Source organism: Sorghum bicolor, chromosome 1, assembly GCF_000003195.3.
Source record: "Sorghum bicolor cultivar BTx623 chromosome 1, Sorghum_bicolor_NCBIv3, whole genome shotgun sequence".
NCBI classification, from domain to species: domain Eukaryota; kingdom Viridiplantae; phylum Streptophyta; class Magnoliopsida; order Poales; family Poaceae; genus Sorghum; species Sorghum bicolor.
Window position 1 is genome coordinate 63,531,272 of NC_012870.2, and position 13,922 is coordinate 63,545,193.

At 42.4% G+C, this 13,922-nt stretch overlaps 1 protein-coding gene across 1 annotated transcript; it reads right to left on the minus strand.

The window, feature by feature from the left end:
* On the minus strand, positions 11,509 to 12,755 carry LOC8077087 (probable E3 ubiquitin-protein ligase ATL44). Its single transcript, XM_002467688.2, has one exon. The coding sequence runs from the start codon at positions 12,508 to 12,510 to the stop codon at positions 11,914 to 11,916; it is 597 nt and encodes a 198-aa protein (XP_002467733.2). The 5' UTR covers positions 12,511 to 12,755; the 3' UTR covers positions 11,509 to 11,913.

Below are 13,922 nucleotides of genomic sequence, written 5' to 3' on the forward strand. Positions count from 1 at the left end.
TGAAGGGTTCTCAAAACTTGCAAAGCCTATGACTGCTCTGTTGGAGAAGAATGCTAAGTTTGTATGGTCTGATAAGTGCCAAGCTAGTTTTGAGGAGTTTAAGAAGAGATTGACTACTGCACCTGTGTTGGTATTGCCAGATCTGAGTAAGAGTTTCTCTATCTATTGTGATGCTTCTCGTCTGGGTTTGGGTTGTGTTCTTATGCAAGAAGGTAGGGTTGTTGCTTATGCATCTAGACAGTTGAGGAAACATGAACTGAATTATCCTACTCATGATTTGGAGTTAGCAGCTGTGGTTCATGCACTCAAGATTTGGAGACACTATTTGATTGGGCATAAGAGTGACATATATACTGACCATAAGAGTTTGAAGTATATCTTCACCCAGACAGATCTGAATTTGAGGCAACGAAGATGGTTGGAACTGATAAAGGATTATGAGTTGGAAGTGCATTATCATCCTGGAAAGGCGAACATCGTAGCTGATGCACTTAGCAGGAAGAAATATGCTAATGAGCTTCGGGCGACACCTGAATCTGAGGAGTTGTGTGCTGAATTTGCATATTTGAATTTGGGAATTGTAGTAAATGCTATGGAAGTTGAGGTCACTCCTACTCTAGAGGAAGAGATATTGAAAGGACAGTTGGAAGATGAGAAACTAAAGGAGATAGCACAGAATGTGGTACTAGGCAAAGCACCAGGATTCAAAATAGATGACAATGGTGTATTGTGGTTTGGAAAAAGGATATGTGTTCCTGAAGTGAAGGCTATTCGTGACATGATTCTGAGAGAGGCTCATGAGTCAGCATATTCCATTCACCCTAGTAGTACAAAGATGTATCTAGATCTGAAACAGAAGTACTGGTGGTATGGTTTAAAGAGAGATGTAGCTGAGTATGTTGCTTTGTGTGATACTTGTCAGCGAGTGAAAGCTGAACATCAGAGACCAGCTGGACTGTTGCAACCAATGAAGATTCCTGAATGGAAGTGGGAAGAAGTAGGCATGGATTTCATAGTGGGTTTACCTCGTACACAGAGAGGATATGATTCAATATGGGTAATAGTGGATCGATTGACTAAAGTTGCTCACTTCTTGCCAGTCAAAACCACTGATTCAGGAGCTCGACTAACGGAGTTGTATATGGAGCGGATAGTTTGTTTGCATGGAGTGCCTAAGAAGATTGTATCTGATAGAGGCACTCAGTTCACCTCTACTTTTTGGAAGGCAGTACACGATTCCTTGGGAACAAAGTTGAATTTTAGTACAGCGTATCATCCACAGACAGATGGACAGACTGAGCGGATCAATCAGATACTAGATATGTTGAGAGCTTGTGCACTGCAGTATGGAACCAGTTGGGATAAGAGTTTGCCATATGCAGAGTTTTCTTACAACAACAGTTATCAGCAAAGTCTTAAAATGGCACCGTTTGAAGCATTATATGGTCGTAAGTGTAGAACACCTTTGTTTTAGAATCAGACAGGAGAGACTCAGGTGTTTGGCACGGATGTGCTTAGACATGCAGAACAACAAGTGCGGACTATCCGGGATAATCTGAGAGTTGCTCAGTCTCGTCAGAAAAGTTATGCAGATACACGTAGGAGAGGACTAGCTTTCGAGGAAGGTGATTATGTCTATCTGAAAGTGTCACCTATGCGGAGTGTGAAGAGGTTTAATATGAAAGGAAAGCTAGCTCCAAGGTATGTTGGTCCGTTTAAAGTCTTGCAAAGGTGTGGAGAAGTAGCGTATCAGTTAGAGTTGCCTGAAAGTTTATCTGGTGTGCATGATGTGTTCCATGTGTCACAACTTAAGAAGTGTTTGCGTGTACCCGAGGAGCAAATACCATTGGAAGAGCTTTCTGTTAAAGGTGATCTCACTTATGAAGAGTATCCGGTCCGAATTATGGAGACAGCTGAAAGAGTCACGAGAAGTCGGGTTATTAGAATGTGCAAAGTGCAGTGGAATCGGTATTCAGAAGCAGAAGCAACTTGGGAAAGAGAGGATGATCTGAGAAAATCATATTCATATTTGTTCGAGTAAGTTCTGCTCAATCTCGAGGACGAGATTCTTTTAAGGGGTGTAGAGTTTGTACACCCAAAAGTTGATTTTCAATTAATAGGATTTAATTTGGTTTAATTAAATTTTTTTGTCAGCATTTAAATGTAGTAAATAAATAAATTTTGTTGGAATTAAAATTCATCATAGGTTTAATAACCTTGATTGTGCATTTATGCCGGAGCACAATTATTTTTGTGCTATGTGTTGTGGTTTAATTATTTTAAAAAGGATTCAAATTCACTTGTGAAAATGCTTTGGAAAATAAAAGAAAAAAAAGAAAACCCCAGCCAACCACCTGGGCCCAATCCCTTTCCCCCGGCCCAGCACCCCCTCCCCTTCTCTCTCCCCCGCGCCCCGGCCCACTTCATCCATCTCGGCCCAGCAGCGCGCGCCCCATCCCTCTCTCTCTATCCGGCTGACACTCTGGCCCCACCTGGCAGCACCTTCCTTCTTCCCCGCGTGGCCGAGCCGGGCTCCCCTTCGAACCGGCCGAAACCGATCCCGCAAACTCAGGATTTCTTGCCGTGCACGCGCCACCGAATCCCTATAAAGCCGTGGGACTTCCTTGAGATCCTCCTTTTGCTTTTTAGCCGCCGTAACCGAGCCCTAACAGCTTTATACGCTGCGTTTGGATCTCGCCGACATTTGCCTCCGCCGCGGCGAGCGCCCGGCCGTTTCTGCTCCTCCTCGGGCCGAATCGACCCCCTAGGTGAGATCGCCGCCCTTCCCTCTATCTCCCCTTGGCCTTGGCGTCGCTTTTAGTGCACGGATTTGCGAAACCAAGGGCGCCGGCGAGCTTCGCGGCGGTGCCCATGGTGCGCCACCGTGGAAGGCTCTGACCCGGCCAACCGCCGGCCACTGCCGGTGCCCAGGGCGATCTCGAGCCGTCCATCGCGCGATATGCGGACAAGAAAAGAACATACCCCTTCGGGGCATATTTTCGTAAAGAGCCCCTGGGTTTTTCCCAAATTAGACCCGCGATCCAAAGCGCCATCTCACGTTTACGCTTTCTGAATTCAAAAACGTATTTCCCGATCGGTTAGTTCAAAGTATGTTTTCCCGAAATTACAGTTTTGCCACTGAAAGTATTTTGCTCATAAAATGTTCATCTTAACTCCGTTTTGGTCCATCCAAAATGCGTTAGGTTCATAATCACGAGATCTACATGTTAGAAGTATTCATTCTCTGTTTTGAAACTTTTTATTTCTGCAGTAGCATTTAATTAATTATTTCTCTATAGAAAATCTTAGAAAATTCATAACTTCTCCGTTTTAATTCCGATTTTCGTGATCTTTACGTTTCCGTGATCGTAGTGCTGCGTAGAATATTTTGCCAAACTTTTATATTTGTTTTACTACTGTTTGGTGTATTGTTCTAATTATAGCTTGTTTGCTTCGTGTATGATTGTCTACATTGGATTGCGTGTTGTTGATTGATGTTTGGGAATAGACGGTGAGCCGTATGTTGGGGATCAAGATCAAGCCTTTGAAGACCAGCAGGCTCAGGAGAGCTTTGATCAAGGCAAGTATAACTGGGGACCATCCTTGTTACCTATACACAATTAATACAATATTTATCATATTCATGTGTCCACCTTGATGACCTTAGCAAAATCATAGATGATTGTTATCCTGAATTCCTTGTTACCTGTTTTGATATGCATTTGGGTAGTTTTGCTAGTGCTTGATTATAATCCATGATCTTGTAACATGAATATTTGGATAAACAATAAACAATAAAATAAACTTTCTAGCAACTTGACTATAAAGGGTGGAAAGAACTCTGGCTTTGTTGGATTGATCTTGACCCTCTATAAGGACTTATCCCTTGGCAAAAGCTGGGACAACTCGTACAACCATGAGGGCTACATGGCTCTGGTTTTAGCTCAGTATGAGGACCTTTTTCTAGCTTGTTAGCGGTTACCTTAAATGGCGTAAGAATGGCTAGACACGTTGGGTATAGTGTGGCTTCTGTCCATGTGTATAGGCTGCGAGTTATGTGCCATGAAAGGGGGGCTCTATATCTGCCTGCCGAGTGAATCTAATGGCCTTAACTTGTTAGACGAAACCTTTAAAAGGCTTCATAGTGATCCCTGCCGACCTCCCTAGGAAGGGGGTTAAGAGACTTGCAACCTCGGGCGAAAGGGTAAATCACGACTCATGGGTAAAGATGTACAACCTCTGCAGAGTGTTAAATCTGGTTACTAGCCGTGCCCACGGATACGGGCGGCCCGGAAAACTGACGGAATAGATGGACTCTGATGAACGTGAATAATGATAATAAATGATGGTTTATTATGTTGTTTATATGTGGTATTCTTAATTCTTGTATACATTGATCATGTGGTTATGGGATTATTAATGCTACCTTGATATTTGCTATCCAATGATTAAACATGCGGTCAACTATTAAAAGCTAAATGCAGTCAAACCCGTGTCAGCTATTTGAGCCTCATGAACCCCCAGCTATACTTGTTGAGTACGATATGTGCTCACTCTTGCAATTTCCCAACACCTCAGGTTAAGCAAATGATGATGGTTGAAATGAGGACTACCGTTACGAGTATTAGCTTGGAGTCAACCAGTCAATGTTGTCTCTGTGTGGTGCTTCCGTCGAGAGCGTTGTTTACTTCATGCTTCATTCATGTATAAGACTATGTGATTTATTATGTTCCGCTATGTAATAAACACTGCAAAGGTACATTTGAGATTTGTCTACTTATGTGTGCGACTGTTTCTGGGGCACATATGAGTCTTTTATGTATCCTATTTTGTTCTTAAAATATGGGTGTGACAGATCTCTGCTACGAGCTTGATATAAGCTAGTTATCGATTTGTGTTTATTTGTGTCGCTGTCTCGGTTAGGTTTGATCCCTCATAGGTGAATTGCGTAGTTTATACAGCTGCATTGGTTAAGTTCAGTCTCGTATAGGCTATAGCACAAATCACTACCAGATTAAGATCAGCTTAGATCATGCTCTATTCAATGTTTAATTCAGGTTAGATCGTCATATTTATTACTCTACACTGTTAGCATCTTGCATTGATGATGGTTTTTACCAATCTTGCTGGTTTAATCTGATCTTAGTCGAAGATAGCATGTGGTCAGGGCGTGCTCGGCCATAGGAAAAGTTTGTTAGCCAACGAGATCCAATCTAGAAGTTTTATAATGACGACTGCCTCGTTTAGCTAGGTACGATCTCTAGTGTTAGCATCATAGATTAGAGATTGCTGGCTAGCAAGACCTGCCTATGGTCAAGCTTCTGAAAACATGCTATGTCTGCATCGCTGTTTAGCCGCGATAGCCTGAGCTTTCTTGATCGCGGCAGGCTTTCACGATTCCATTGACACGAGTAGATCCATGTTCTTTGATGGTTTATGCTGTTACCTTTACCACTGGCGGGGTGTAATGTTTCTTAAAAATCCCCACTAGTAGGTGTAACGGAGTAGATCTGATAGGTTCATGGGTCTATCCATATCGATGGTTGAGTGTTAGCGTGCTGCGACCCTTTTATACGCTGGAATCGGCAAGTTAGCCGATAGCCAGCGTCTGAGTTCATGCATTGGTTGTTTACATGCTTTTAATCACTTTTATCTTGATTTAAAGTCGGTCTATATATGCCTCAATCAGTATTTATGAGCTTCTATAGCCATCTTTATTATATGCTATTTTAGCATGTTTCCATGATGATCGATAGAGTAGATCTATTTACATTTGTAACCGATGATTGTCGATAAGTGCTTGTTTATCCATCCCACATCATGAAACATGCAGGATATCGGCTCTCTAGCTGATAGCTTCTATACCCATCTTTATATGCTATTTTAGCATGTTTCCATGATGATCGATAGAGTAGATCTATTTACATTTATAACCGATGATTGCCGATAAGTGCTTGTTTATCCATCCCACATCATGAAATATGCAGGATATCGGCTCTCTAGCCGGTAGCCTTACATCACTGGCCACTTGGCCACACATTTAAAATTATCTAGAACCATAGCCAGCACGTTTCATCTTGTGTTACTGATCAGTCTTACTTCTCCTTATCAATTAACAGGTCACTAAACAGGTCTCCACCACCATCGCACACGCTCCCACACTCATGCAGACATGTAGCCAACCTGGCTCAACTTTATATGGTTCCACCCATATAGGATGGATGCGTGGAGCAGACTAACAAAAACACATCTGTGTAGCAGGTTGGGACAACGTGTAAGAGAGAGAAAGACTATACTTATCACCATCGGTTCGTATTATGAACCATTGATGAAATAGTTTTCATCACTGTTTCATAACACATATCGATAGTGAAAATGGTGGCGGGCATTACCACCGGTTGGTAACACAAACCGACGGTTATAACCTAAATATCAGTACCATTGGTTTGTGTCATCAACTGTTGGTCATGGTTGGCACATTTTCACTTTCACCAATGGTTTGACTTATGATGCAGCATAATAAAATCCATAATTTGTTTCAAGCAAAGTCGGATGAAAAACACAAACTTTATATCAAAGTTTCAGATCTCAACTAGATCTATGAATTTGTAGCTGATAACGTTTTCATTTAAAATTATTTACTCACTCAGAATTCTGTTTGAAGCTCTCAAATTTTGAAATTCAATTGTTTTGAATCATACAACGACCTCCAATGAAAAAATGACCAAAAGAAAATTTATAAACCTCAATGTGATCTACAACTTTTTAGTTGACAATTTTTCATTATAAATCATTTATGGTCCCAAATTTATATATAAAGTTCTAAAATTTTGAAACTCAAAATTTTCAAATGGCCTCCAATAAAAGATCGACCAAAACCAAATTTGGTAGATCTCGATGAGAACTACAACTTTGTAGTTGTTGACTTCCTCATTTCAAATCATTTGAGATCCCAAAAGTATGGTCGAAGTTTTGATGATTTTAATTTCAAATTTGTCAAACGACCTCAGATGGTGTCAACAACAACGTTGTAGTTGACGACTTTTTTCATCTGATGTCATCTAGGGTCCAAAATATTCATTCCAAAATACTGAGCAGTGAATAGTAGGAGAATGAATATGCCATGCAAGTGACTTAGGAGTGGAGTGGCTAGAGTAGATATGCGCGAGACGGTCTGAAGTTCAAATCCTAGCACCCATGCATGGATTTTCATGCAAAAAAACATCGGGCTTGTTACTTGTGATATGCATCCATGTGGCTAGCTAATGGGGTCTTACTGGGGCTAAAATAAAATTTTTGAGCTGATTTTGGAATTTCTACAACACAAACCGATGAAGATAGCCTATAATCACCACTCGTTTCCAATAGATGGTGATGACCATTCTTATCACCAACGACTTTCACCGCTGAGGGCCAAAACCGGCGGTGATGAGAGGTCTGGAACCAACAGTGATTAGAGTCTCCAGTAGTATAAGAAAGCAGATGACCCGACACTTTTACTCGGGTAAAACACCCACATCATCTTGTTTTGGTTTTTGCCATCCTTTGGCCTCATCAAGGCCCGAAGCCCTCCTTTAAAGCCTCTCCAAATCCCTCTGTCCTTGAATCTACTTGCCTCCCTCCATTGTCATTTCGACCTCCTCATGCTAACTAGTCGTTAGTGGTTGCCCTCGCCCCTCTGTTGCCTCCTGCGGCAAGCGGTGCCCCCCTGTTGCCTCCCTGTCATCCCTACCTTGCCTTTCCCATAGCTCCCTCTAGATACATACGAGATAGGGTATGCCCCTCCTCCCCTAAATCTTGACTAAAAGGCCATATTTGGTTTCCACTGCAACGTGTTGCGCTAGAACTACGGCATGCCTTTCGCTATGTTTGGTAGCTGGCTAGCTGCAGCATGTTTCGCATGCCGTAACTATGCATAGTTTCTTGTATGTGGTCGTATGCAAGCGCACGCCAAGAGTCTGACACTCAATTTCACCGCCACGCTTTTGGTGACCATAGTTGTGGCATGCATGGCCAACTGATAGCACCTAGAGAAAAGGCCTAAATTAAAGCCCCAACTTATAGCCCTAAAGGCTTGTGGATGCCTCGCGAGATCTATAGAATCGAAGAAGGGGGAATTCGGAAATCAAAATTTTGAATATAGAGGAGAAGAATTTCAATCTAGTGTGAAATAGAAAATTTGTAAAGAATTTAGCGCATCCATAACTAAGTTACTGTGGGAGCTAGCAATGAAACACTAGGAATATTTACTTATCGTTGCTAGAGTTTTGTCACCCCTAAGTCGTCCTTATTGGAGCAATGAAACACTATGAACCCAACGATGCTTTCATCAGCCTTAGTTTTGCTGATTGAGATAACAACACAAGCGTATGACTAACACGTGTGCTAAAGATGTGTTAGATGGTCCTACTCCTACGGATGCAAGAAAAGAAATGGTGAAAAAAAAAACGGTGAAGAAGGACTTATACATTCTGGCCAGAAGAAAAGAACTAAAGAAGAGCGTCAAACAATAAACAAAAGCGCTCAGAGGAATATTCCGTGCCCGAATATGCACGGGAGCACTGACTGGATGGTCTGGCATGAAGGCAGAAGGCCAACAAATCATCATGTGGTGTCCAGATACTTGGCCATGCATTGTGCAACACTATGGAAATGTGTATGCCAGATGATCCAGTGAGAAGAGCGTATCATTCTATGCATAACATAAAGATGGTGGCCAGTCAAGATTTGCATGCATCGGACAGTCCGACGGAAGAAGAGGTTGCTTCATTCCCTTTAGTGTGCTGGAGTACCCAAAGCCTGCTACAAGTTAGAGCAAGTGTTTCTACAATCCATCCATGATCTACCCTCTAAAGACATTATTTAAGATCTCGATCAACAATTCATATAGTCCAAGACATAATAATCTGTAAGCAAGGAACAATTCTAGACTACCACCATCAAACCTTTTGGTTGCCTATTTTGAATATTAGCTGCACCAAAGCCCTACGTGGGATTCCAAACATACTTTTTCCGGCCAATTCAAAAATTGGACACGTGGATAGTCTTGTCTTTGTAGATTTCTTTTTTTTTGCTCCATAGCTTCTTCGTCCTTGCTCGGATTTGAGTCAACCATGGTTTCTTGGGTTCCTCTCCGCATGGACTAGCTCTGAGGAACATTTGTTTCACTAGATGTGCATCTCTAGTTCTCTACACTCATGGAACTCAAAAGGCCAAACTACTAGATCTCATTCTCCCCTTCATATACTACGGTCAAAGACTAAAAGCTACTCCCTCCGTTTTTTTAAGTATCACATTTAATTTGTACTAAATCCTTGTAGTTTAATTTCATAATATATGAATTATATATTATGGTAGTATCTCATAATAAATCTAAAAATATAAATCTTATAACATGAAACTATATTTTTTTTAATCAATGGTCAAAGACATATATATGTTTGACGTACGACAAACCAAATATAACATTTAAAAAAATACAAAGGGAGTAGCAAAACATATCTATCCAAGTATCCTTCATCTCCTTTCTGATACTAGGCTTAAGAAAGGCCCTTGGTATTCAATCTAAGTCATCGATTTCCTCCCATCAAAATTGAGTGTCATATTCCCCTAACTTCCAAGTTGGTCCTTCAAAACACAAGTAAACCACAATTGCATAGTTGTCATTAACCATCAGAACTTAGAGCATCTCTAAGAGTACCACATATTCCTTCTTTGACCATATTTTTTGGGTAAAAAAGAAAAAAATCATCTCCAAAAGTATAACATATCACTTCCTCATATATTGGCAATTGGTAAATAGGTCGGCAACATGCGTAAAAATGCGTGTAGCCTTTAGCGCGCATCACTCTTCCAGGCGTCGTCTTCTAAAGGTGGAAGGATATGGGAAAGAATAGAAAGTAAGAAAGGCTTCTTCATGCAAATATACGAGAGAGAAAGAATATATATAAGTGGTTATAATAATTTACAAATAGTATAAAATTCCTGATGTAAAATTGTCTTCTACTTTAGGAGTGGGTTATTGAAACTCTTGAACATGGCCTTTTTTTCCAATACCTTTTTAAGAGTTATAAAACTATATATTTTAGGGAGGAAAAAATAGGATATTCTTAGAGATAATGTAACACCCAAAAATTTAAAACTTTTGAAATAGGTGAAAAATGATTTAATCTTGTATTTTGGTGCTCATGAAACATAGGAAAAATAATATTTTTCATTAAATTAAAATCTATCATAGGATGTAGCAACTTGTTGTGCATTCATATTGGAGCATTTATTTTCATTGTGTTGTGTGATTTTGGGGAAAGTTAAAATATTTTCAAACTGATTTTAAATTGTTTTGAAAAGGCTTTGAAATAAAAAACAACAAAACAAAACAAAAGAAAAAAAAAGAAAAAGGGAAAAACTCCAGCTTTTCCCCCTCGCCTCAGCCCAGTTTCCCCATGGCCCAACTCCTCCCCAGCGCGCGCCTGTCCTTTTCCTTTCTCTCGCTGCCACCTGGGGTCCACTTGTCAGCGCACTGCTTCTCTTCCTCCTCCCAACCGTGACCGAACGGGACGCAGGAGCAAATCCCGAATCACCGGGATTTCGCGGGTTTGAGCCAAGTTAACACCCTATATAGCTTCGCGATCTCCCCCGCAACCCCCTTTTTGCTTAGACGCACACCGAGTTGAGCCCTAGCCCTACCGTTGCCGTTTTTCGGATCTCTGCGAACCCGGGGCCAATCCGCCTCGGTGAACCTCGTTTTTCGTGGCGTTCGTGCTCGGGTGAGTTGTTGTCGAGGTTTGTGAAGCCCTTGCGAAGCCGCAGGTTCGTTCTCTATAGTTTATGGTGCTTCCAGTGACTCCCTAACCGACGCCGAACCTGCAGGAAGGGTTCCGGCCGCCATTCTTCGACGTCAGCCGTGTCCGCGTCCTTCCTACGCTCGATTTCGCCCTTGGTGAGCTCGAATCGATCTCCTTTCTGTTTCCATGGTCTCGGTTTTGAGTTTGACGCACCGGGCACTAGAAGGCCCATTAGCCCATTGCATATTGACGTGTGTGGGCCACAAGCTAACAAAACGATCCGTATGATCTCCTGCGCTCTGCAAATTCTCGTTCCAGTTTTCTAGACTCTTGGTACATCTTATATAAATAAATTCATCAGACAAACTTCAAAATTAAGCATGGCATGTTTGGGGATCAAATCAGACACAAGATATGCACCGATGCAAAATACTATCGTTTCAGTGCTGTGGCCTGTGGTTGTTCGGTTGCTGCGATCTGCGAAGCGAAAATCTCCCGGCCACTCCTGTCATGGGGTTCTCTGATTCTTTTGATGTCCGAGAGATGATGCTTCAGTGGTTGAGTATCAGAATTGATAGATGACATAGTTACCAGTGTACTTTATATGTAGTATTATACAAGCAGAATTTACAGGTTCATAGAGTTTTTTCCCGGCCCTGTGCAATTCTTCCAAACAGGCTCTGCCATTCTAGCAGTTCCGAAGAAACACGTACACTATATTCAGTGTTCTTAATTGACCTTTTGTTTTGGCCTAGCCAATTTACCCACAGACAAATTTTCATGCAGAAGCAGAACACATCATAAAAGTATGAAACCACGTACTCCCTCCGATTTAAAAGTCGTTTAGAACAGCGACACATAACTTTGACCTCTTATTGTTATAAAAATATTTAAAAAAATAATATATGTATACTTTTATAAAATTATTTTTCAAGACAAATCTATTTATATAATTTTTACATTTATAACCTCAACTATTTAAAAGTTATTGATGATTTATATTTTCAATGTTTGACCTAAACCTTGTCCAAAACAACTTGTACATCTTATACGGAGGGAGTACAAATACAAATCAAATTCTGCTGAAAATAATCCAAAAGCCTCTAACCGAACAGTTTAGTTTAGTTAGTTACTGTCTGGCGGACGGGCTGCGCGTCCACACCACCCTCCCGTCGCCGAAGCCGCACGCTATCGTCGTCGCCGGCCGCGCCCACGCAGGCGCTGCCGCCTGCTGTCCTCCGGCGGCGAGCAGCACGGGGCGGCGGCAGAGAGGGCACTCGGGGCGCAGCGGCAACCACCGCCCGATGCAGTCCGCGTGGAACGCGTGGCCGCACGCCGGCAGCGCCCGTACCGCCGCCTGTGGTCGGGAGCCGGCTCCGGCCGGCAGCTCGGACAGGCACACCGCGCACTCGTGGTGGGACGACGGGGGGGCCGGCAGCGGCGAACCCGCCTCCGCTCCCGACGTGGCGACGCTGCGGGTGCGGGCCTCATCATCGGACGACGACGACGACGACGCTAGGGACAGAACGGCCGCCGTGCAGGCGGCGGCTATGGTCAGGGTCACGGCGCCCGCGACGGCGGCCATGGCATCCGGCGCCCTCTCTGTGGTGCTTTGCGTCGGCGCCGGTGTCGGTGTCGGTGCCGCTGCACGATGCGATGCGATGCGTGCGCATGTATATAGCCACGGGCCCCGACCCCGCCGGAGAGGAAGGCGACGTGGGCGCATCAACGCCAGCTCGCCAACGCCAAGGGATGGCAGCTGGTGAGGGGGAGCACATCACACAGCGGAAAGGCTCTCCGACATGAAAGCGACCTGCTTTATTTGCATCCATTTCGTAATTTACTTTTTCCGATTCCGGAAGCTTAAAGAAAAGGATTTGTGCGGATTAAAACTATTAGACAGCTAGCTAGCTAACGAGATGATCCCCCAGTCGTTGAAGCCGTCTGTTACATTTTTCATACATGAATCATGTCCGTGGTTGCATTGCATGATTGCATTGGCCACTATATATATTGGACAAGGCGAACTCCCAATAATTCAGCGCTGGTATATGGTATGCCATGTAGTAGTACTTTATTATATGATGTATAAATATAAATAAATCACGTTGCTAGCTGAAACAACATAAGCATCCTTTCCATCGCACTTCAATTAATTCAAGGGCGATGTCTATTTATCTATCGACAGAGTTTATGTGGTCAAATCTGATTTTTTGTAAACGAGACACACCAGATAGTTATAGCATAAATCCTAAAGCACAATCAAATATATAGAAATCTAACAGATTTAGTACCAAAAAAATCTATCAACAAATAAATAGTAAATGTCTTAAGGTATTGGCATGTGGGATTGTATTTTACAGAGGATTCATGTTCGTTTGAGCTTATTTGTTGTCAATTATTTAGCAGTATTTTTTTCTCTCATAACAAATTAGTTAACAGTACGTTCAGCCATAATTTTTTAAAAAAGCGAACAGACTCGTAGCCTGGTGCTCATAGCCTGCCCCTTGTCTCATTTGGTCAGTCGGTGTACTACCCAGATTATGTTCGACCAAATAACTAGTCAAATACAGAGTACTAACTGCGGCTAGCTAGCAGCCAGATAACAAGAACATTCTACATAGAGTATATATGCCATATCACGATCCAACAAGCTAAGTCGTCGTCCTCCATTCTAAACAAGGAATTGAAGGAATTAAGAAAAGCAATCAAGTCCACCTATACTAGAGACTAATTCGTGACATTGCAAGGTTGATATTACCGATACCGATCCATCTGTTATTACAGCTTTCCACTGTTTGCATCACTACGTTACTCGCCATTTCGCATTGGAGGATCCCTTATAGCTATTTGGATTGGAACCGGTAGTGTCGTGCATCGGTCATCTAAAAATACAGACACAAAAATGGTGTGCCCCACTAAATAAGTGTGTTTTCTTTTACACCGTATTTATTTATGGCAGTATTATTTTGGCTGGAAACTGCTCTGGTACTCCCTCTCTCAAAGTGACCACGAATCGTAAAGTGAATCGGGAATTAATAATCCATTTAATAATTCCATTCACCTGGGTCTTGTATGGGCTGGGCCTACGTCGCCAGACTCGCCATCCATACCCACTTCTAATAGAAAAAAAAGTCT